General features: G+C 39.8%; 1 protein-coding gene across 1 annotated transcript in view; it reads left to right on the top strand.

The window, feature by feature from the left end:
• The window catches only part of POLN (DNA polymerase nu), a 143,362-nt gene that overhangs the window by 14,315 nt on the left and 103,895 nt on the right, over positions 1-25,152 (top strand). Inside the window, exons 3-6 of the mRNA XM_063108507.1 lie at positions 1,286-1,430; positions 17,246-17,325; positions 19,253-19,753; positions 22,179-22,375. Coding sequence (XP_062964577.1) covers positions 1,292-1,430; positions 17,246-17,325; positions 19,253-19,753; positions 22,179-22,375 — 917 coding nt within the window. The 5' untranslated portion in view covers positions 1,286-1,291. The remainder of the gene's footprint in view (positions 1-1,285; positions 1,431-17,245; positions 17,326-19,252; positions 19,754-22,178; positions 22,376-25,152) is intronic.

Below are 25,152 nucleotides of genomic sequence, written 5' to 3'. Positions count from 1 at the left end.
GTCAGGTTTCCACTGGCCATTGTTCATTTTAGGGGCTGGGTTCTGGGGACTCAAAAGTTTCTGCAGGATGTATCTCAGTGTGCTTTTACTTTAGTGTGACTTGTACATCATAAATGACTTTCAAATAAAATTTGAGTTTCAAAAGTGGTTACTCAAAGGATGGATGAAGCTATTTTAATCTGTTTCTTAAGAGTGAAAATACTTAAATGTTGGATTGTATTTAATATGGGATATTAGTGTAATATTTGGACAGTTAGTAATTACTTTAAGAGTTGGTATAAAATAATTTGAAGTAGCTTATCAGTTATTACATCAAATGCTGCTTAAGTGCCCAATTTATACATTAAATAAATTTAACATTCCTGTGTTGAATACCATATGAGCTTTATATGGAACCCTCCAGAATATTCTTACCTGCTTATAATATGGAATGCTAATCTAAAAACTATAGATTTCAGGTGGTCATTGTGGAATTTTTTTATCTATAACTGTCAGTAAATGGTCATGCGGAGGTGACAGATGAGCCCCATTAATCCATTGAACAAAAATATTTTGCCAATTGTATTTGTGTGTCATTTTAAAATTTATACTTATTAAGTAAACTTTAATATACTTGAAAAATTTGTAGCAATAAATTTTGTCATAAGATTTTGCTATCAGCTCCTCATTTGAGTGACTTTTCTTTTTCCTTTTTTCTTCTCTATTCTATCTTGGGATAGAGAATTTACTTAAAATTTTTCTTTTCTCCAGTAATGTAGAAAAATAAGTCATCTGGTTTTCCATCTTATGGTAGCAAATTCTTTTTAAATTGGTTCTGGACATGTTAGATATGTGACCAGTTCTTGCTGGTCTGTACTTCCTCACTCAGACCATCATCTGGTCAGCCCAGGGGGCCATAGGACTGAGCAGTGCAAAGATGGCAGGTTGTGTGTCTGCCATAATTACTGAACTCAGTTATAATTATTGTGTTATTATATTTGTATATTTGAAGGTTAATGACAGCTGTTTTTCAAACCTTGGGAGTATTTGAGTAGATTGCTTCAAAATTGGCTAACTAGAAAATCTAAGTTCCTTATCTGTTTACCGTGATATCCCAATTGAGCCTCTAGCTATTTCACTTTCTTGCTACTATCCTATCTGTATTGTGACATGATTGATAACTGTTTCATGTAGTTATTAATATAGACTTTTAAAATGAAAGTCTCAATACATAAATAATTGTGTCTTATTTTGAAGTCTCAAAATTAATATATAGGTATTTATCTTATGTTAATTTTACATTTAGGGTTTTATGAAAATGGAAAATTATGAGGCATTTGTAGGCTTTGATCTCTGTAAGACACCACTCTCCAGCGTTGCTCAGAAGATTATGTCTGCTATGCGTTCAGATGATGTAGTGGATTCTAAGAACTGGGGAGAGAGTACAGAGAGTAAGTAATTTTTATGAACTTTTTATCTTTTGTCTTGAATGTTAACTATTCTTAAGACAGAATTAAAAATGAGATATATGTAGTAAGATTATTCCATAGAACTTTATATTAAAGGAAAATTCTATGCCTACAAATGTAAGGAAATTCCATGCCTACAAATGAAGCCCAGCTCTGGTCTCCTTTACTCTTATTCAGTGCTGACTGAGCTTCTGCTCACTAAATTTCATGTTCCCTTAATTGTTACTGCTCTAAAAATGTAATTCTCAGGCCGACTCCGTGGCGCATTCAGGAGAGTGCGGCTCTGGGAGTGCAGCAGCGCTTTCCCGCCGCGGGTTCGGATCCTATATAGGGATGGCCGGTGCGCTCACTGGCTGAGCGCGGTGCGGCTGGTCACAGAAAAAAAAAAAAAAATGTAATTCTCTCTTCCTTGTTCTAGACATTCCTGTCAAACATTTCCTTAGAATCTGGTTCAGATATTTTAAGTATCTCAGGAGAGATGGGTTCTTTCACAGTTTCTCTTGCCTCAATTTTGCCTCTTGGGTCATTGAGCCTGCACATAGAGTTTGCTATTGTGTGTGGTGAGCAAGAGAAGTATTTTTGACAATATGTATATTGTACTGCCGTAGAAATGTATAAATCCTTAGGTGGCAAAGATTAGTGGGTCTGTAGATGTGTTCATGGCGTGGACAATAGTAAAAGCAGTGACATATGCTCACAAGTGTGGCTGAAATGTCTGTAACATTACATTTTTTTTGCTACTGGAAAAGCAGTTTTTATTTTAATTTGCTAATCTGGGCCAATAATTTGTGATTTGTTTCTTTTCCTACAGAGTAATGATATATAATTGAGTAATTATATTGAGATGAAATAATTGAGACTCTTATCACATATTAGCACAAAAGTGTTATAAACAGTTTCTTGATTAAGGTATAATATAGTACTTAACATTTTGAACTGTTCATATTCAGGCATCTGTTGCTTGTACGCCTTATTATAGTAGAAGTCACTAATAAGTGAACCAAGGGGGAATAGGAGGGCTATTTAATAATATTTATCATTAAATTTATTCATCATATTATTCATGATAAGATGAATATTTAAACGAAATATTTAAACACTAAATAATATTTAATGATAAATGTTATTATTATTAATGATAAAGTGAATATTTAAACACTAAATCTTGTTTGATATTCCCTCTATTCCCCCTAAAACACTATCAATTGCCAGGTACATAGTCCACACCCAAACATTCTTACTGGTTCATTTATTATTTTGTGTACATTTTAAAATAGTAGAGCAGTGTGCACTTAACAGACGTGGAAATATACTTCCCTTTAAAACTTAAAAGAATAATGAAATACCTTTGGTAGATATAGCATGAGTCTCTGTTTAAAACCTTACGGCAGTCAGCCCATCTCATTTGAACTCTTGTTATGCTCCTAAAATACCCTGTTAAATCCTGATTTTTGTTGTTGTTTTTCTAGTTCTTTAAGGTGAAGTGTTAGGTATCCTAAAGTTAGCAGACGGAAAGAAATCATTAAGATCAGAGCAGAACTGAATGAAATTGAAAACCAAAAAACAATTCAAAAGATCAACGAATCAAAAAGTTGGTTTTTTGAAAAGATAAATAAAATTGACAAACCATTAGCATGGCTAACAAAAAAAAAAAGAGAGAAGACTCAAATAACAAAAATTAGAAATGAAAAAGGCGATATTACAACTGATTCATCTGAAATACAAGGAATCATTCGAGACTACTATAAACAACTGTACGCCAACAAATTTGAAAATCTGGAGGAAATGGATAAATTTCTGGACACACACAAGCTCCCAAAACTGAACCGTGAAGACGTAGAAAATCTGAACAGACCAATAACAATAAAGGAGATTGAAGCTGTTATCAGAAGGCTCCCAACAAAGAAAAGCCCAGGACCAGATGGATTCACAGCAGAATTTTACCAAACATTCAAAGAGGAATTGACACCGATTCTTTACAAACTATTCCAAAAGATTGAAACGGACGCAAATCTCCCAAACTCATTCTATGAAGCAAACATCATCCTGATACCAAAACCAGGTAAAGATATAACCAAAAAAGAAAACTACAGGCCGATATCCTTGATGAATATAGATGCAAAAATCCTCACTAAAATACTAGCAAACAGAATACAGCAACACATACGAAAAATTATTCATCACGATCAAGTGGGATTCATCCCAGGGATGCAAGGTTGGTTCAACATACGCAAATCAATAAATGTGATACACCATATTAATAAACTCAAACACAAGGACCATATGATCATCTCTATAGATGCTGAAAAAGCATTTGATAAAGTTCAGCACTCATTCATGACAAAGACCCTCTATAAGTTAGGTATAGAGGGAAAGTATCTCAACATAATTAAAGCCATATATGCCAAACCCACTGCCAATATCATCCTGAATGGGGAAAAGCTGAAAGCTTTTCCTTTAAGAACAGGCACTAGACAAGGATGCCCACTCTCACCACTCCTATTCAACATAGTGTTGGAAGTACTAGCCAGAGCAATCAGAGAAGAGAAGGAAATAAAGGGCATCCAGATTGGAAAAGAGGAAGTCAAACTGTCCCTGTTTGCAGATGACATGATCCTATATATCGAACAGCCTAAAACCTCTACAAAAAAACTGTTGGAATTGATAAATGATTTCAGCACAGTAGCAGGATACAAAATCAACACACAAAAATCAGTAGCATTTATTTTCTCCACTAGTGAACATGCAGAAGGAGAAATCAAGAAAGCCTGCCCATTTACAATAGCCACCAAAAAAATAAAATACTTAGGAATTGAGTTAACCAAGGAGGTGAAAAATCTCTATAATGAGAACTACAAACCACTGCTGAGAGAAATTAGAGAGGATACAAGAAGATGGAAAGATATTCCATGCTCTTGGATTGGAAGAATCAACATAGTGAAAATGTCCATACTACCCAAAGTGATATACAAATTCAATGCAATCCCCATCAAAATTCCAAAGACATTTTTCTCAGAAATGGAAAAAACTATTCAGACATTTATATGGAACAATAAAAGACCACGAATAGCCAAAGCAATGCTCAGCAAAAAAAATAAAGCTGGAGGCATAACACTACCTGACTTTAAGCTATACTACAAAGCTATAATAACCAAAACAGTATGGTACTGGCATAAAAACAGACACACTGACCAATGGAATAGAATAGAGAATCCAGAAATCAACCCACACACTTACTGCCATCTGATCTTTGACAAAGGCACCAAACCTATTCACTGGGGAAGGGACTGCCTCTTCAGCAAGTGGTGCTGGGATAACTGGATATCGATATGCAGGAGAATGAAACTAGATCCATACCTCTCACCGTATACGAAAATCAACTCAAAATGGATTAAGGATTTAAATATACACCCTGAGACAATAAAACTTCTTAAAGAAAACATAGGGGAAACACTTCAGGAAATAGGACTGGGCACAGACTTCATGAATACGACCCCAAAAGCACGGGCAACCATAGGAAAAATAAACAAATGGGATTATATCAAACTAAAAAGCTTCTGCACAGCAAAAGAAACAATTAAAAGAGTTAAAAGACAACCAACAGAGTGGGAGAAAATATTTGCAAAATATACATCTGACAAAGGATTAATATCCAGAATATATAAGGAACTCAAACAACTTTACAAGAAGAAAACAAGCAACCCAATTAAAAAATGGGCAAAAGAGCTAAGTAGGCATTTCTCTAAGGAAGATATACAAATGGCCAACAGACATATGAAAAAATGCTCAACATCACTCAGCATCCGGGAAATGCAAATCAAAACCACATTGAGATACCATCTAACCCCAGTTAGGATGGCTAAAATCCAAAAGACTATGAACGATAAATGCTGGCGAGGCTGCGGAGAAAAAGGAACTCTCATACATTGTTGGTGGGACTGCAAAATGGTGCAGCCTCTATGGAAAATGGTATGGAGGTTCCTTAAAGAATTGCAAATAGATCTACCATACGACCCAGCCATCCCACTGTTGGGAATATACCCAGAGGAATGGAAATCATCAAGTCGAAGGTATACCTGTTCCCCAATGTTCATCGCAGCACTCTTTACAATAGCCAAGAGTTGGAACCAGCCCAAATGCCCATCATCAGATGAGTGGATACGGAAAATGTGGTACATCTACACAATGGAATACTACTCAGCTATAAAAACGAATGAAATACTGCCATTTGCAACAACATGGATGGACCTTGAGAGAATTATATTAAGTGAAACAAGTCAGGCACAGAAAGAGAAATACCACATGTTCTCACTTATTGGAGGGAGCTAAAAATTAATATATAAATTCACACACACACATACACACATACACACACAAACCGGGGGGCGGGGAGGAAGAAGATATAACAACCACAATTATTTGAAGTTGATACAACAAACAAACAGAAAGGACATTGTTGGGGGGAGGGGGGGAGGGAGAAGGGAGGGAGGTTTTGGTGATGGGGAGCATTAATCAGCTACAATGTATATCGACAAAATAAAATTGAAAAAAAAAAATAAATAAAAAATAAATCCTGATTTTTGTTAAGGTTATTGAGAGGATAATGTAAAAAGATATGATATTACTTTTCTGTCAGGTGTTCTCGGATTTGGAAAAATAGTGGAATTTTCATGAGAGTTCTGTACTATCTATCGCAGCATTACACTATTACTACAAACTTGCTGGCTTAAAATGACGCATTTATTGTCACATGGTTTCAGGAGCCCGGGCATGGCTCAGCTGGGTCCTCTGCATGGTTGCAATCTAGGTGTCAGCCAGGCCTGGGGTCTCATCTGAGGCTCAAGTGGAAAAGCATTCTTTTCCAAGCTCATAGGGTTGTCTGCAGAATTCAGTTCCTCATAGGCTTTCGGACTGGCTTTGGCTAGATCCCACTCTCAGTTCTTTTTCACGTGGTCCTCTCCATAGGCAGCCTACAGTGTGGCAGGTTGTGTTTTCAAAGCCAGCAAGAGAGTCTCCCTAGCAAGAGTAACATTACAGTCCTATGTAATGTAATCATATACATCCTGTCACCTTTGCTGTGTTCTTTTGGTTTGAAACCAGTCAATAAATCCCACCCACACTCAAGGGTGGTGGGTTACACAAAGTTGTGAATACCAGGAGGAGCAGGGATCATGAGGCCAACTTAGAGTCTTTCCTCCACAGATTCCCACTGGTTTTATTCTTATATCGTATGAATCTGAATTAAAGTTGGATTGCTGGCGTGTTGTTGATGAGTGATGATGGACCTAGAGACTTAATTGAGTCCTAGATTCTTGTCACATACTGAGCTGTTGTTATGTCAAATCCTTATTTCTTACAAGAAAAATATTGTAAATCAACTTTTCATTTCTGTAAGCCCATTTCATACCAAAACTAAGAAATTAATGGAAATAAACTACAATATTTGCTTTTTCAAGTTAAGTAATCCCAAACAATATTAAACCTGTGGTACATATCACTTTGGAGTCTGATTTTCTGATCTGCTAAACAGATTGAAGTGTCTCAATATAAACATCCAGTAAAGATTGAACTGTTATATCTTCTTGAAATGAGCTTAGATCTTTATTTTAAAAGTCTTTTGCTGTGAAAAAACATTAAAAATGCAGAAATTTAAAATATAGCTTAATGAATTAATATGAGAACATGCATGTGACTACCACTTACATAGCCAGCACCTCAAAATTTCCTTCTCAATTAAAACTCTCTCTCTGCTCAGAGGTAACCATTATCCTGACTTTTATGGCAACCACTTCCTAATTGCAGACATATATTGTTCCAAAGACCTTTTTGACAGAGATTACTCTTCCACCACACTGGAACCCATTTTTCCCTTCTGAGGCACACAGTTACACCACATGGCTCAGTCTCGTTGCAATCAAGTGTGACCAAGTGGCCAGTTTCCTGTCAATGGGATGGGAACTCAAGTGTGTGCCATTTCCAGGGTAGGTCAAGAGAGCCACTTTGCTTCCTCTCTGGCCCCTTTCCTTCTCCTCTGGTTGGAACCTGAAATGACTCCTCTCCAACCCTGCAAATGCTAAGTGTCCTAGAGGATTGTGAAACAACGTACTGGAAGGATGCTGGCCTCCTGAGTGACTTCATGAAACACCTACACCAGCAGACACCATTCACCTCAGAACAGGAGAGAGAAATAAACATGTTTGTTCTTCAAGCCATTTGTATTGTTGGGTATTCTGTGATTGTAGCTTTGTTTTTCACTCAGAATCGGGTTCATCTGCCTTAAGTTTTTGTTTTCATTTTATTGTTCAGTAATGCTACCAAAAGTCTTTGGTAAATACTAGGGGAGAAGGAGTTATCAGGGATGTCAGCTGACCTGGTGCTATGTACAGGATTTTGAATGTGGTTAAGCACATGTTTATTGAGATATATCTCGGGCCGGCCCGTGGCTCACTTGGGAGAGTGCGGTGCTGATAACACCAAGGCCACGGGTTCGGATCCCATATAGGGATGGCTGGTTGGCTCACTGGGTGAGCGTGGTGCTGACAACACCAAGTCAAGGGTTAAGATCCCCTTACCGGTCATCTTTTAAAAAAAAAAAACAAAAAAAAGAAACGGGAGATATATCTCTGTGTTTTGTCTCAGTACCTTAGTTTTCTGTTCCTTATAACGGGATACCTGAAACTGGGTAATTTATAAGGAAATGAAACTTCTTACAGTTTTGGAGGCTGGGAAGTCCAAGGTCAAGGAATGCCTCTGATGACAGCCTTCCTTCTGGAGGGGCTCTCTTCTTTGTATGAAGTCACCAGTCTACTCTTATGATAACCCATTAGTCCATCAGTCCATGAATGGATCGATCCACTCATGAGGGCAGAGCATTCATCTTCCAAAGGCCCCACCTCTCAGTACTGCCACATTGGAGATTAAACTTCAACATGAGCTTTGGAGGGGACATCCAGACCATAGCAGTACCTATAGAAATTAATATTTTCTAGCACACATTTATTGTAATTTTCTTTTTTCATTTTAACTTCTTGGACCTTAGAAGTGAATGTGGTATTTTCCAGTAATATAAAAAATATCCTTACATATATTATAAATGAATACAAGTTTGAGACCCCTAAAGATAAATCTTTGTTAAAATGCAGTTCATTAATGTGAAGCTTGTTCATTCCTACCACCTAGTGGAAATACTTGGCAATTTCAGGAACAGATACATAAAACTAATGACAGATTAGATCTATTGTGATTATATTCATTCTAATCAGGAGTATATTGATAAACATTTTGTATTATTTTTATGCCTACCAAATATAAAATCCTTACATCCAGTCAGTTACCAAACCCTGAAAGGTCTTAGATTTTAGTTGCACGCCACTACCCTAATTCTTCAGGCCCTCATTTCTTGTCACTTGTATTTTTGTAGTAGCCTCCTAACTGCTCTTTGCCTTCAGTTTCTTTCCACTTTGGTCTTTTCTTTGCTAGAATTAGCTCAGTTCTTGTCCTTTCTCTCTGCAGAATTTATCTCTAGAGACATCTCCGTGTGCTCCCACAGAGTGATCTGGCTTCAGCCTGCTCTTTTTACGTTCCACTGCTTTTCCTCTTCCTTTGTGCTTTATTCACATTTGACTGGGACTTCCAAACACATGACACTTTCCTGTCTTCAGTCTCTACTTACCCTTTTCTCTCTGCACTTTGCTCGCAACTCCGAGCGTTGAAATCAGTATTTTACAGGGTTCTGCTCAAATAATACTTTGTCCATTACCAGAATGTCATATTTTTATTTTATTTATTTATTTATTTATTTTTTACCAGAATGTCATATTAAAAGGAAACTTTTCTTCTGCATTAGATTGACCTTTTTACAGAGAACTGTGTTAACTGTAAGGTAGTGTTGGTTATTTGTGTAATGCTTTAACTCTTGGTGGATTTTGAGCTCTTTGAAAGCAGGGTCAGGTACTCTGCTCATCTTTGAATGCTACTGTAGGTGGGCTGATCTGTGAATTCAACTTTTACTGATTTGTACGAGCTTTCTACAAACAACACATGAAGGATTTTGCTATTATATATATTACGGTAAATATTCCTTGAACAATTTTGGAGGGCCTCTTTTGGCTGGAAGAGTTTTGTTTTTAAACAAAAGCTAAACCCATAATCCTACATTAAAAATTTTTTTTTTACATACTTATACTCACACACATACACATACCATTTTATGTAAGACTGTCCCGAAAAGGTTTAGTTCGGGTTTTTTATTTTTTGCTTGATAACGCTCTCCCCTTATTGTTCACCCGTGTTAACAATTTAGTATGTGCCTTTTCTATTTTTGCCCACTTCTTCCCATGATTATAATTATAGCGTGTGTATTCTGTCTGTGCCAGCCATACATTGCTCCTCCAATGGCACTGGCTGAGGCATTTGTTGCTGTGTGTCACGTTTCAGCTTCCCCCTGGCTCAGTCCTCCTGATCCCCAAGAGCACTCCCCAGTAAACTTCCTGCTGGTAAATCTCAGTCTGACTCCCAGGGAACCAGATGTGTTAGAGCTGGTGCCCAGAGTGGTCTGTGAAAGTAGACATGGGCTTTTGGAGTTGGGTCACTCTCAGGTAGGTTGGCACTGATGACTTCATCACATTGTAGGTGGAATACAAATGGTAGCAGTGTGGTTAAAACTAGCTAGAGATGGGCTGGTCTGCAGCTGCACAGGCTGGGGCAATACTGGGAGTCTGAGAAGTACAAGACAGTGGAGGGCAATGGCATTGGGTGGCTGTGCCTGGGGATGGTAGATCCTTGGGAAAAGACAAAGGCTGAGGGCGATTAGCAATTAAAGGCTAAATGTAAAAATCCAAAGACTTCATTGGTAGCCTGTGGAGACACCACCCACATCGATAGACCAAGACTTAGTCCTAAGAGCTCCAGAGAAAGCTGAATCCTCAGCCCCTTGACCTCAAGGTCAAGGCCTTGCTGAGAAAGAAGGGGGACCAGAGGCAGAGATATAGGATGGGAACCTTTGGATTGATGTATTTAAATTTCGAGTTCCAGATACACCTGAGACCTGCATAAGTGGCCCCTCCTCTGCTTAAAGCTAGTGCACCCACTCCACTGGGGCTCCTCTCCCACCTTTGCTTGAAAACAATGCAGGGGCTTCTGTCTTGAAAAATAAAACATGCTCCCTCTTTATTTTGTAATACATTAGGGAAAGTTTGTGTTTTTTTGAAAAACAGAAAAACCAAAGTTAATAATCACATTTTTCTTAAAATGTTTTACATACACACAAATTTGTGAAAGGGTTCAAATGTACATTGTTCCGGATTTTTCTTTCTTGCTGCTGCCTCATCCCCTTCTGGTCATTAAATCAACAACATAACCTGGCCAAGAAGTACTGGGCCTAAGGGAGTGTATGAGACAGTCCAGTCAAAGATAGGAACTGTATAGTAATTTGAACATTAAACACTGATTGTTTAAAACTTTGTTAACTGATCATGGGATTTGCTGTCAAGGAGTAAAGAGAACTCTAAAGAATCCAGCCATAGCAGACAGAGCAGCTTCCTCCCTTAGGGCTGAGGTAGAGTCCTGAGAGGGAAGGGAGAAATTTAGAAGAGCCACTCTCCCCAAGGCTGTGCTTCATAACTTGTCAGAGAGGATGTAGATACAGCCCCTGGATGGCTGAGAAGTCTGCAGCGGTGCCACAGACGGTGGCAAAACCTACCACAGGGTATCGCTGGACTCACTGAGAAGCTGGCAGGGTGCCTGTGGAACTCGGCAGGAAGCTGCCCGTTTGCTGAAACTTGCTGGAGAGCTGGCTGCAGTGCCTGCAGAACTAGCTGGAAACTGCCAGTTGGGATGAAGCTGAAACTAGCTGGGGGTGCGTGTTGCTGTGTATCTAGTACAAAGGCCACGAGCTGCAGGAGCAAGAAGACAGGGAAGCCCATGAGCCAGAGGCCTCTTCCTCTGGCAGTGTCCCTCAGCACCCACCACTGACAAAACTCAGCATTCAGCTTCAGTATTGCAAACAGTGAGTGAGGGATGGATTTATGGCTGAGAGGCAGTCAATCGACAACTGGTACAGGGTGAAAGAGACTCTACCCAAGGGAACTACAGAACTGAACCAGCATATACAAGCACCAGCCTCACTGAGGATCTCAATGCTTGTCCTCTGGACCAGGACTGATGGTAGGAGATGCTCCCTGTTAACTGTGAGGGAGACAGGATCCTGAAATAGAGGCCAGGTGGCAGTGCCCATTAGAAGCAGGGTCGGCACGATTGTCATGAAGAGAGGGCAGGTCCCCAGGAGGAAGGGTCATGTGACATCATGGCACACACATGTGGCAGTTATTCTGGTCTTCCCAGAGGGAACTGTGGCCATTTGCTATCTTATACGTGTGTGGGGGTGGGGGTGAGAAACACACACTTAAACATATCAAGGGTACTTGGGCACAAGATCCAATATGACATTGATACCTGGAGACCTGAAGCGTCGTCATGGTCCCTCTGTTGGTGTCAAGCCATGGGGCTTCAGGCAATAAAGAGAGCCATGGCCCAGATCCTGCTCATGATGAGTCCACAGGTGGGCCCATCCAGTAGCCATTTCCCAAGTCCCCAAATGTTCTTTGGAATGGATATACTTTGTTGGAAGAATACCTGGATATTGGTTCCTTGGCCTGTAGGATAAGAGCTATCACAGAGGAAGCCCAGTGGATGACTCTGAAACTGCCTTACCAGCTAAGATAGTAAGTCGAAAGCAGTATAGCAGCCTAGGAGGAGTGGCAGAAGTTAGTACCATCCTTAAAGTCCTAAAAGACTCAGAGGAGAGGGCGGTTCCTGTCATAGTTGCATTTAATCTGCCAGTTAGATACTTAACAGAAGTCAGATAGATCCTGGAGCGTAACAGTGAACACAAAAAATTTAACCAAGGTACAGCCCAAATGACAGCTGCTGGGTGGATGGATGTGGTATATGCAGCTAACAAGGCTGCCGGTACATGACATGCAATCATTGATCTGGTGGGTGCATTCTTTTCCATTCCCATCAGAAAGGGGAGCAATCAGAAAGAGTGAATATTTACTCAGAATGGACGGTATGAATTTGCACCTTGCCCCAGGGCTGTGGTATCAAGCAGCCCACTATTTTGATGACATTATGCCAAGAAGACAGCAAGTTTGTTAAGGGTCTCTCTGTCCAAGAGATGGGAGATGAATCCTATGAAGATTCAGGGGCCCACCAGAACTGTGAAGTTCTGGTGGATTCAGTGGTTGGGGATATCCCCTTGCAAGTAAAGGACAGGTGAATGCATTTTTCACCTCCCACCACCAAGAAGGAGGCACAACACCTAATAGGCATCTATGGGTTTGGAGAGTGGAAGCAGCATATTCCACATTGGGAATACTGCTCCAACCCATATGAGGGTGACACTGAAAGCCAGCTTCATGTAGGGCCCAGAGTAGGGCTTTGTGAGGGGCTGTGAAGCAAGTGCCCAGCCACTTGGACTTCAGACCCAGCAGACATTACAGTGTTATAGGTATCTGTGGTGGGAAAAGATGCCATGTGAAGTTTATAACAAAACCCCAACAGGAGAGTCACAACGCAGACTCCTAGAAATTGGAAGCAAGGCAATGCCTCTGCAGAGAAGAATTAAACAACAGAAAACTCTTGCCATGCTACTGGCACCTGGTGGAGATGGAGCATGAGACTATGGGGACATAAGTGACCATGAAGCCAGAACTGCCCAGCATGAGCTGGTTGATGGACCTGCAGCAATCCGTCATGGTTCGGGAGTGGTCCATTCAGTAATTAGGCATAAGCAGGCACAACTAAGGTGCATGACAGGTGGCCCAGGCCCCCATGACAACATCACTGTTGGCCCTGGCACCTCTTATGGGGAGGGGGACAGTCTTGAGACCAGCTGATGGAGGAGGAAGAAAGTTGAGCGTGGTTCACGATGGCTGGTCCAGTATGTGGTATAAGCTTGGTTGCAGGAGTGCCGCAGTGTGATCCAGGCAGCCCTGGAAGGCAGTGTTGAGGAGGAATCTGACACGTGAAACTGGGTGGCGCGTATGACCACCCACCTTGTGTGGAAAAAGAAGCGGCTGCATGTTTCCAAAACATTTGGACCTCTGGGCATTGGTGAGCAGCTCAACTGGCTGGTCAGGCATCTGGAATAAGAAAGATTGAAGATGAGGGACAAGGAGTTCTTGGAGCAAGGAATGTGGATGGATTATGGAAATGGACATGAAGTGTATCCCACCTACAAACACCCACCGCGGAGGATGCACCAAACAACCACGTTGGCAGAATGATTTGGCCACTTGACACCTACCAGCTTCTGTCACTCGCTGTCCCAGGGCTGGCACACTGGCTGGGTGGAGACTGTGCACGGGCCCAGTAGCATGGCACTCTCACTCACTGGGGATGGTCTAGCTATTTCCCTGCTGAACAGCCAACCTTGTACAACAGAGACCACACACTGAGTCCCCCACAGCACCATCCTTTGAGGAGAACAGTCACGTGGTGGCAAGTTGACAACAGTGATCCCCCTGCATCCTAAAAGATACAGTGATTCATCTGGACTGGAACCAACACATGTTCCAGGAAAAGGTTTGTCTTTCCCTTTCTTGGGGCCTCCGTCAGCTCCATCATCCAAGGCCCACAGACTGATACAGGACCCTGCATATGGCCAAGGAGCTGCCGCAGTGGGCACAGGATAGCAGGATCTCTGGGTCACTCACAGCCACTCACCCAGAAGCTGCCAGCCTGACAGCAGCTCAGTGGTCTGTGAAAGGTACCGCTCGGATGACACCCTGCAGTGATGGAGCAGTAACCTCCAGGGTGCAGTGTACTCTGCAAATCAGTCACCATTATATGGTGCAGCATCTCCGGTATGTATAATAAACGGGTCTGGGAACCAAAAGGTGGAAATTATCACTTCCAGTTACCCACCTGTGGGTTCTACAGATTTAAAGGTCCTGACTCCCAGAAGGAAAACCCTTCCACCAGGGGCACAGGAAAAGTGCCATTCAGTTTCAAACTGTGGCTGTTGCCTGGTCATTTCAAGCTCCTTGTGCCAAGAGATTGGCAGGCAAAGAGTGTAATCTCCATTCTACTAGGGGAGATTGACCCTAGGCATCAGGAGGAGCTGTTAGTACATAACAGGGCAGGGAAGCACCCTGATTGGTTACCTCTCAGTCCCCTGATGGCAAATGCAGGGGCCATGACCAGAGAAGGGGTTAGTGACCAGGGGCTTTCCCCTCAGGGATGAAGGTTTGGGTGACTTGATCAGGTGAGACCCCCTAGACCAGCAGAGGTGCTAAGCAAGGGTGAGGGGACCTTAGAATGGATAGTTGAGGAGGGAGATGAATGTCATTTGCAGCCTTGAGACCAGCTGCAGTGACAGGATGTAGTTCATCAATAACCTTCCTTTTATAAGTTTGCCCAGGAAAAGGCTCACCAGAGTTCTGCAGGAGCTGCTCCCAGAACGTGTCTGGAGCAAGTGGCTCTGAGCAGCGCAGTGTGGACTCTAGTGAGCACTATGGGTGTCCAGATCCCGTTAGTACTGAAGCACTGGTCCCCAGCTTCTGGGACAGCTCCTCCTGGTGATTGTCCACTACAAGAGCTTTTTGCCCAAGGGCACACCCCTTCCCCAGGAGTGATGGATCCAGTGACTGGTTGATACTGAGGTATAAAGGCCCAGCTCCCTTGACCCATCGAGGCACAGCTCTGCAGGGCCATGCCCAGCCCAGAGAAGGCCTTTGAGTGACTTTACCTTAGCCAGCTTCTTCCTTGTCCCAGTGCAAACCTTCATCTCAGAGTCAACCTCCCAGGGGACCTGACCTGTGCCAGTGTGCACGCATAACATCTTCATGTACATCAATGGGCAGATCTGATCATCGTTTTAAAAAATGGGGTCATCAACTGATACACAAACTATAAGTCATTCTTTTTAATGGAGTGATGTGGATGTTACATAATTTATTCATCTGTTTCCCTCTCGTTTGGTATCAACTTTGTTTTCAGTCCTTTGCCATAATGAGAATACTGGCAATAATGTTTTGTTTTAAACCTATTTACTGTTGTATATATTTCTATGAAACAGCCAAGAGTGAGATTGGTTAGGTGATTGATGTATTTTATATCTCTGTTTTTGCTGAGGTTCGTTGTTTCTCTCTCTCTCTCTCTCTCTCTCTCACACACACACACACACACACACGAGGGTACTTCAAAAAGTTCATGGAAAGATTTATATTCTCTTTCAATTCTATTTTTCCATGATTTTTTTGAAGTATCCTTGTGTACACACTACACACACACACTCACACCACGCAAAAGTTTATATGTCAAAAGCTCCCTTTGGGTCACTCCTGCTTCTCCCAACTCCCAAAAGTGGAGTTTGCATTTTAAATTTTAGTAAATATTGACAGTTTGCTTTCCAAAAAATTTCTAACTATTTGCGTTTTTACCATCAATGTGTGAATCTACCTCTTCTGCTTTATCTCCAATAATAATTTGCATTTTCCTGACAACTAGTGAGATTGAGAATTATATCATATTTGTTTGCTTGTTTGGATTTGCTATTTTGTGTGTTGCCGCTTCCTATCCTTTGCTCATTTTTCTACTGAGTTGTTTGTCTTTTCTTATCAATGTGTAAGAACTTGTTGTATGATGTGGATATTAACCCTTTGCCGATTTTTTTCAAGTAGTTTTCCCAGTGCGTTTTTTTCTTTTGGATGTGATGCTAATTGTACCAGCCATATTTATTAAACTATCCTTTTCTATTGAATTGAATACTATCTTGTTTTATATTAAGTTCTTGTAAGTTCTGAGGCCAGTTTCTGGATTGTCTGTTCTGTTCTAGAGGGCTTTACATCTACTCCTATGCAAATACCATGATGATTCAATTATAGTGGCTTTATAGTATGTTCTAGTAATCTGGCAAGGCGAGCCTTTTTTGTTTTTGCTTTTTAACTTACATTTCTTGTCTATTTTCAGATATTTAGCACTTCAAAATTATTTTATTAAATTTTAAAAAGTCACTGTACAGGATCTAGCTGGAATTGAGTTAAATTTATATTTGGAAGAATTAATCATTTTGTGATACATATCCTAATGCTATGTCTTTCCAATTGTACAGATCTTGTTTTATGTCATTTCGTAGGATTTTAGGTTTTCATATTTGAGGGCCTTGTGCCTTTTTTGTTAAATTTATGCTGAGTATAACTTTTTTTCTATTGTAAATGAAGTACTGTAAATGAGACCATCTGCATTTCTTGGTTGTTATTGTTCCTTTAGAAGGAAGGTAGGTTGCAGTATTTAAGAGCACAGACCCCAAGCCATGTTTAGGGTTGAATCCTGGTTCTATCACTTACTGTTCAGCCCAGGCTTATTAAAATTAAAACAAAATATAAATTAGAAGTTTGTATTAATGAGGTTTCACCGAACCTCTAATTGTTCCACTGTGATATTATTCAGTCTAAGATTTTTCTCAAACCTTTAATGCTTATAAGTTTCCTACAAAATGTTGACCCTGGGTTTTCAGAATCAAGTATTCAAATACAAATGCCAAGTTATGATTTTAATAAACATTTCATAATTACGCAGAGCTGTCTTCAGTTGATTTGAAGATAATTTACATAAATATTTATTGCCATGGTAATATGTATTTTGATTGTGAATTTTATTACATTGTTTTAAGGAAGTTAATAATGAATAAATAGCATGATGATAGAGGCTATTTTCAATATTTAGCTAATTGTATGATTTAGATTTCAATGTTTCTTTAATGCCCCATATTTCTTTTTTGTTATTTTTAAAAGCTGCAGAAGTGATAAAGAAATCCAGTGCTAAGTATTCGGTACTATTCCAAGATGGAAAGAATCAATCACTGGAAAAAAAGGTAACGGGAATATGAATATGAATAATTCCAAACAGAAAACTTCCGTTTGTTCAGCAAATACTATTAAGTATCCTACTGTATGCTAGGCACTGTAGAAGGTGGCTCTTGCTCTTCAGGAGCTTATCCATAGTTTAATCTGGATGAGGTGAAGGGAAAGACAGGGAGATACAGTGGATGTCTGCACTACAGCGTGTTGAGTGCCGTGACAGGAGTAAGTCACAGCGCTCGGGAACGGGACATCTAACCCTGTTTCTGTGCTGTTTTACTTTGCTTTTCTGGGTGGTGGGGAGAGGAGTCTGGAGTGTCTTTCTGAAGTATGGAAATTACATCTGAGTTGAGATTTATTGGGCGATTAGGAGTTGGCCAGCCTAAAGATCCACACCGCTAGAGAGTGGAGGTAGGGTGTGGGAAATTTCAGGTTAGGGGAAGGGAGATTGGAACTTTGGGGTCGTGGAAATTAGAAGTTCAGAAAGGCAGGGGTAGGACACTCACCGTGAATGAGTTATGTGGTTTGGGCTAGAGAGGAGATAGAAGAAGAAGTCTTATCACTAAGGACCTTGTGTATAAAACTGGTGGAGAGAAGAATGGACTCTGGGGCCAACTATGCATGTTCAAGTCCCAACCTAAATTTAAACTTAAACTTCCTGTAGTAAAATAAGAATCATAATAGGACCTATCTCAGGTTAATAGGATGATTGGTTGCCCTTGGAGTAGAGGGAAGAGTCGTCTTCCACAGAGAACAGGCTCTTCTCTTCAGCCCCTGTAAGCAAATGGAAAGTGCATCTCTCCGTGGGGTACAGACCGTGCTTCTTGGGTCCCTAAGGCGGAGGCCTTCAAACTTTTTACTGCCTCTCTCAACAGAAGTTTGAAAAACCATGTACCTCCTGACGTATTTTAAAGTTGAAATTTGAAATTCTTATTACAAGTTTAAAACATTGCAAAGGGCATGATTCCTGGTGTATTGTTAATCTTGACATTTAAAAAACTGTTATATCACTGTTTAACATATATCCACTACAATTAAATACTGCACTCTGGCAACTTGATATCCACAGTCATCCCTATAAAAAAATATATGAGCAAGATCTTCTTCAATAACCTGAAATTTTATATTTTTTTCTTCTTGAATTCCTTTTCTTGTATACTCCTCCACAGCATTTTTAATTAATATAATGTTATGCTTGAAAGTCTGTTCTTGAAAGCTATATATTTCTCTGCAATAAAATGAGTATAAATTTAAATTTTCCATGACATATGACCAAGTGTTAAAACATTTTCCTTGAAAATTATTTTTAAAGTAATATTAAAACATAATTGCTCAAAGAAACATATATGTATTATAAATTTGAAAATAAACCTTAAAAATAAAGTAAATGAATCCTGAAGTGAAGTGGATAGGAATGCTTTTTCCCCCTCAGTTAGTTAATTTGTGGATCTATCAGTGTATATTACACATTGATAGAATGGGACAGGAAGAAAATAGCTGCTGAGCTGTTTTTAAAAAAATTTTTAGTAGCTAGATTAACATATTATCAAATAGGTTTTTTTGGTGGTTTCATTTTCTCTATAAATGGCCTTTACGTGGAAGTTGTAAGTTATTAATCTTCACTCTTTAGGCACATATGCAACATTTACCCATCCATGGCGTCTTTCATTACATGCATGATTCCTAGAACAGGGTCGGGTTGGAGGCTTTTTGAGCTCCTGCCTGCTCCAGCCTGGTGATTCAGATACGCACACCTGCCTTGGTTGAGAAAAATCACTTCTCTAGGAGACACTACAGAGTTTCATTAGAAAGTCTGATTACAGATAATAGGAAGCTTGCGTCTCCACATTACCTTAAACAGGTTCTACCAGGAATTAGTTTGGTTTATAGATCTTTCTTATGAATCCATGTTCTAATGAAATATTTTCCATTTTACTGTAGAATCTTAAATCTTTAACAAGCCAGACATCAAGAGGCTTCCTTCAGCTCTTGCCTCAGTCCTCTAGACTCACACTCACAGACCAGCTGTCTCCTGACCAAAAACAGAGGAGCGTCGACTCACTGGCTCTTTCCAGTTGTTTAATTCCACAGTGTAATCAAGAAGCTTCAGTTTCACAGAAAGTGGAGAGTGAAAGAAGGCATTTCCTAAAGAAAAATATAGATAATGAAAATAAGGAATGCACAAATCTTAAAAGAAAACATCTTACGTGTAATAATTCATCAGAGAAAACAAGTAAACATATGGCATTGGAAGAAGATGCTGATGAGATTGAAGCCTACCTAAATTCTGGGAATTCAAAAGATTTTAAAAAACATTTTTGTGACGTTAGGTATTTGGATGATTTGGCAAAAAGCCAGCTGATTGAAATGCTCAAACAGGCAGCAACCCTAGTCGTAACTCTGATGTATAAGGATGGTTCAACCCAGCTAAGAGCTGACCAGGTTAGTAAATATTGTTGATTTTTGTTTGTTTGGGCACCATAAAAGAAGTCCATTTTCTTAGTGTCTGATATTGATAGGAGAGCTAGAAATAAGATTCTAAGCCTTCTCCTCCCTGCTGGTGTTAAGTGATTGTCAATGTACAGTTCCCATTAGTTTTTTAGGAAACTGCCAAACTGTTTTGCAGAGTAGGTGTACCACTTCACGTTCCACCAACAACGAATGACGGCTTCAGATTCTCCACCTCCTTTCCAACGCTTGTCATTGTCTGCTTTTTTTATTTCAGCTATTCTACCAGGTGTGAAGTGGGATTCCATTGTGGTTTTAAGTTGCATTTCCCCAATTACTAATGACATTGAGTATCTTTTCATGTGCTTATTGGCCATTTGTTATCTTCTTTGGTGAAATGTCTATTCAAATTTTTTGCCCATTTTTAAACTGGGTTATTAGTGTTTTATTTTGGATCTGTAAGAGTTCTTATATATTCTGATACAAGTCCCTTATATGATTTACAGTTCTCCCAATCCATGGCTTGTTTCTTAAAAGTTCTGGATTATATCTTTTGAAGCACAAAAATTGTTTAATTTGATGAACTCCAATTTAGTAATTTTTTTCTTTTTTGGGGGGTGGCGGGTCAGTAAGGGGAGCCGAACACTTGACCTTGGTGTTATAACACTGTGCTCTAACCAGCCAGCCACTTAAATTATTAATATTATTATTACTATATGTTTTTGGCAGCTGGCTGGTAAGGATATCCGAACCTTTGACCCTGGTGTTGCAACGCCTTGCTCTAACCAGCTGAGCTAACTGGCCGGCCCTAATTTTTTTCTTTTATTGCTTATACTTTTGTTATTATATCTGAGAACGCTTTGCCTATTGCATGTCTTGAAAATTTACTCCTTTTTTCTTTTAAGAGTTTTATAGTTTTAGCTCTTACAGTTAGATCTGTAACCCATCTTGAGTTAATTTTCATGTATGGTGTGAGATAAGGGCACAAATCCACCCTTTGCATGTGGTTCTCCAGTTGTCCCAACACCATTTGTGGAAAAGACTCTTCTTTCCCCATTGAAGTTTTTTGGCACGTATATTGAAAATCAATTGGCTATAACAGTTTACTTCTGGACCTACAATTCTTTCCCTTAATCTTTGTGTCTTCCTTATGCCAGTGCTACACTGTCTTGATTCCTGGAACATTGTAGTAGCTTTTGAAATCAGGAAATGTGAGTCTTCCAACTTTATCTATAATCTATAATTTTAGAAGTCTTCCCGTCTTAATAGTATTCATTTTTCTGATCCTTGAGCATGGGATGTCTCTCCACTTATTTAAAATTTTCATTTCTTTCTTTTTTTTTTTTTTTTTGCAGCTGGCTAGTATGGGGATCAGAACCCATGACCTTGATGTTATAAGGCTGTGCTCTAACCAAAAATTTTCATTTCTTTTAACAATGTTTTATAGTTTTCAAGGTAGTATGCAAGACTTGCTTTACTGTTCATTTTTGAAAGACATTTTGCTGGCTAGAGAATGTAAGTTGATAGTTTTTTCCCCATTAGTTTAAAGGTGTTATACCACTGTCTTCTAACTTGCTTTATTTCCCACAAGAAATCTGCTATCACCCTTATTTTTGTTTCTGTCTACATAATGTATTTCCTCACCTCTGCCTTCTTTTAAGGTTTTTTTCTTTATCACTGGTTTCAGGCAACTCGATTATGATATAGTTTTCTTGGTGTAGTGCTCTTCATGTTTCTTGTACTTGGGGTTTAATTGATCCTTGTGGTTCTATAGATTAAGCTGGGGAGAAATGATGTACTTATGTTGACTTTTCTAATCCTTGAGTATAGTATGTCTTAGTTATTTAGATCTTCTCTGATTTCTTTCATCAGCATTTTGTAGTTTTCAGTATACAGGTCCTGTACATATTTTGTGGATTTATACCTATTTCATTTTTTGGCTTTATTATAAATGGTAGTTAAAATTATTTTTTTTCATTTTTATATGCTTATTGCTAGTATATAGAAATACATTTGATTTTTGTGTTTTGATCTTGTGTCCTGCAACCTTGCTAAATTCATATATTAGTTTCAGGATTTTTTAAAGAGATTCTTTTGGATTTTCTATGCAGACATTCATGTCATCTGTAAATAAGAATAGTGTATGGTTCCTTTCTGATTTGTCTGCTTTTTGTTTCTTTTTCCTGTCGTATTGCACTGGCAAAGACTTCCATTATGATACTGAATAGGGTAGAGACCAGATTTGGAGGGTAAAATCATGGGTTTGGCTTTTGGCCTTGACTTTCATTAAAATACTGTTCATTTACAAGTTTAGGCCTTTTCTCTTTCTCTCTGCTTAATTATAAAATGTGACATGTTTCTTGAATATAAGTATTGTCTGTGTTTCATTTTGAAACTTTATTTTATTGCACATTCGCAGGCTCGAATTTCCCCTGTTAAAGGAATTGTGATGTTAATAAAGAGCCAAGTAGAAGGTGGCAGTGGTCATCTGGGTGCCCCGGGCTGTGGTGGTGTTCTGGAGGACGGCTTCATGTTTGATGATCAGTGTATCTACATACAAACAGAGCACTCTTCTATTTGGGGCCAAGAACAAGAGGCACATAATCAATTTGCCAAGTAAGAAATCTTCACTCATTACCTTAAATCCTACTTACATGCCTGCTTTATCCTAACGTAAAGTTTTAATTATTTAAAGCTCCAATTTTAATTATTTAAATTTTTAGAAGTTTTATGTAGGCACATGAAAGTAAAATGTATCTAAATAATAGGAACCTCTGCAAACACTGGCCTTCTCTCCCCCAGAGAGGTTTTGGAATGGAGTTTCCATTCTTCTGTGGGAGTCTGCTTCAGGGTTTGCATCAACTTCACAGGGAGAAGCTGGGGAGAAAAGCATCGTCCCCAAGCCCTGAAAACCCACACTCACTTCCAGACCCACCGTTGAATTCCAGCCCCGTCACGTTTGTCCGCTCATTCCCAGCATAGAAGATGAAGTTATCCCTGCCTTCAAACAGTAAATTATCCTCCATACCAGGAAGGATAGTATAAATTGCAAAGCCTTGTGTCTGTGAAAATAGGCAAGACCCATCTCACCTGGACCTGCTCTCTGAGAATCACAGAATCTTAGAGCAGGCAGGGATGCTTCTGTTGCTCCTTCTCGACTCTAAAAAGCCCTTTCTGAGTTGGAGCCTGTGTCCTCATCACCATTTCTTTGCTCGGTTGTTGGCCAGACTCGGGTTTCTGCCCTGGGTGGGGCATCTGCTGCCTGCTGAGCCCTCTGAGTTCGAGGTGAATTAGTTGCTCTGGGGGAGCTCCTTGAAGCCACTATCCTGAAGAGGAGTTCAAGGTGGCGTTGGTAGAAGGTATTCGGTACTAGCCCTTCCATGCCTCATACAGGCTCACTGGGTTCTAGGTGATTTTTAGGTAACTTTTGGGGAGAAGGTGACAATGTTTGACAAACATAGCACTCTGCTCCTAAGAAACCCTTAACCTTATTTTTATGTAATTTTTAAAGAACAATTAGTCAGGTCTATTCTATGGAGAACCCTCGTGAGAAGTGAGAATAGACGCTAATATTTGGATGGCCTTTTCTGAATTCCAGATTTATATCTCCTACTTGACATTCTCTACTTGGACATCTAATAGTCATTTCAGCCTAACACGTCCAAACCTGAGCTCCTATCTTCCCCTGAAACCTTATTCCTACAGCCTGGTTGTCTTAGTCAGTATCAGCACTAGCCCTTCATGAACTTAGGCCAAAGGTCCTGGCATTATCCTTGACTTTTCTCTTTTTCCACAAACCATATTAAAGCTCTTAGTGAATCCCATGGGCTCTGCCTTCAAAATATAGCTAGAATCTACTCTACTCTTACCTCCTCTGCTGTTGTCACTTGGTGGAGGCCGTTACCTCCTGACTGAATTGCAAGAGCTTCCGGACTGAGCTTCCACTTTCACCTGTCCCTTCAGTCTGTTTTCAGCACAGCACTCAGAGTGGACCTGTTAAACATAAATCAGACCACATCACTCCCCTGCTCAAAGTCCTCAAACAGTTCCTGCTTGGCTCTGAAGGAAAACCAAAGTCACTGTGACGGCCCTTGAGGTCTGCATGCTCTGACCCCTCCGCTGTCTTCGCCCGCATGGCCTCCTCTCTTCCGGCCTCAGTGTAACCAGTCTGCTTGCTGTTCCTGGCCATGTGGAGCACGCCTTCTACCCAAGGGCCTTGTACCAGCTGTCCCCTCCCCGCAGTGTTCTCCCAGATATCCATAAGGTTTGCTGCTTGTTCCTTTATGTTTTTCTCTAAACAAACAAAAGTGGATTATGAACACACAAAAGTAGAGAGTAGTATGCACATTCACCCAGACCAATATTATCAAAGATTTTTCCATACTTCCTTCATCTATCTCTTTTTGGGGGTGGGGGAAAGAGCTGTGATTAAAGAAAATTCCAGACACATCATTTTCCCTTCACATGTCTCAGGGTGCAGCTCTATAAAAATATGTTTTTTTTTTCTTTAACGTAACCACAATACCATTTTCAAACTTAGTGAATTTAATACCCACTCCAAATTTAAAGTTGCTGGATTGTCTCAAATATGGCTTTCTACAGTTGATTTATTGGGATCAGGAACCCAAAAAGGCCCACATGTGACATTTAGTGGCCATGTCTCTTCTGCTGCTTCTGAGCTAGAGCAACCCCCAGCCCTATCCTCCATCTTGTAGAAGGTCACACATCCTGATTAATCTGTTGGCTTCACTGTGGGTTTTTCCCTTGTTCTCCTTTTCTCCATATTTTCTGTAAACTGGAGTTTAGCTCTAAGGCTTGGTTACTCAGGTCTAACTTTCTTCACGCAATGCTTCCTAATGCTCCATCTGTGATGCAGCTGGATGGCTAGATTTCACAAATAAAAACACAGCACACTAAATTTGAGTTCCAGATAAACAGCAACTAATTTTTATAGTATAACTGTGCCCCAAATATTACATGGGACATACTTACACTCGAAGAATCTATCTCTCAAAAATATTTAAAATTTTTTCAGGTAAAAATTACTCACTGTTTTTCTGAAATCCAAACTTAACTGGGTGTCCTGTATTTTATCTGGCTACCCTTAGTGATACAGTTGAGTTGTCCCAATTTTTGAGGTGCTGAGATGGAACTGTGGGTTCAGGTAGTGTCAGTGTGATTCCTCCATGGTGAGCTTCTCTACCAAACTTTCCCTTAATGGTTTTGCCTGTTGATGTGGGTCATCTGAAACACTGATTTAATTATGGTTAGTAAGACGGGGATTTTTCTAATTTCTTGCACATATATTGGCTAAAATTTTCCGTAAAGAACCTGCCTCCATCATCTAGACTTTTGTTCTGCTTACTCTTCATGTCTTTGCTTAAGAGTTACTT

Source organism: Cynocephalus volans, chromosome 9 (genome assembly GCF_027409185.1).
Source record: "Cynocephalus volans isolate mCynVol1 chromosome 9, mCynVol1.pri, whole genome shotgun sequence".
In the NCBI taxonomy this organism is placed as follows: domain Eukaryota; kingdom Metazoa; phylum Chordata; class Mammalia; order Dermoptera; family Cynocephalidae; genus Cynocephalus; species Cynocephalus volans.
Note: the sequence above shows the minus strand (reverse complement) of the source record. Positions and strands in the feature narration are given on the sequence as shown.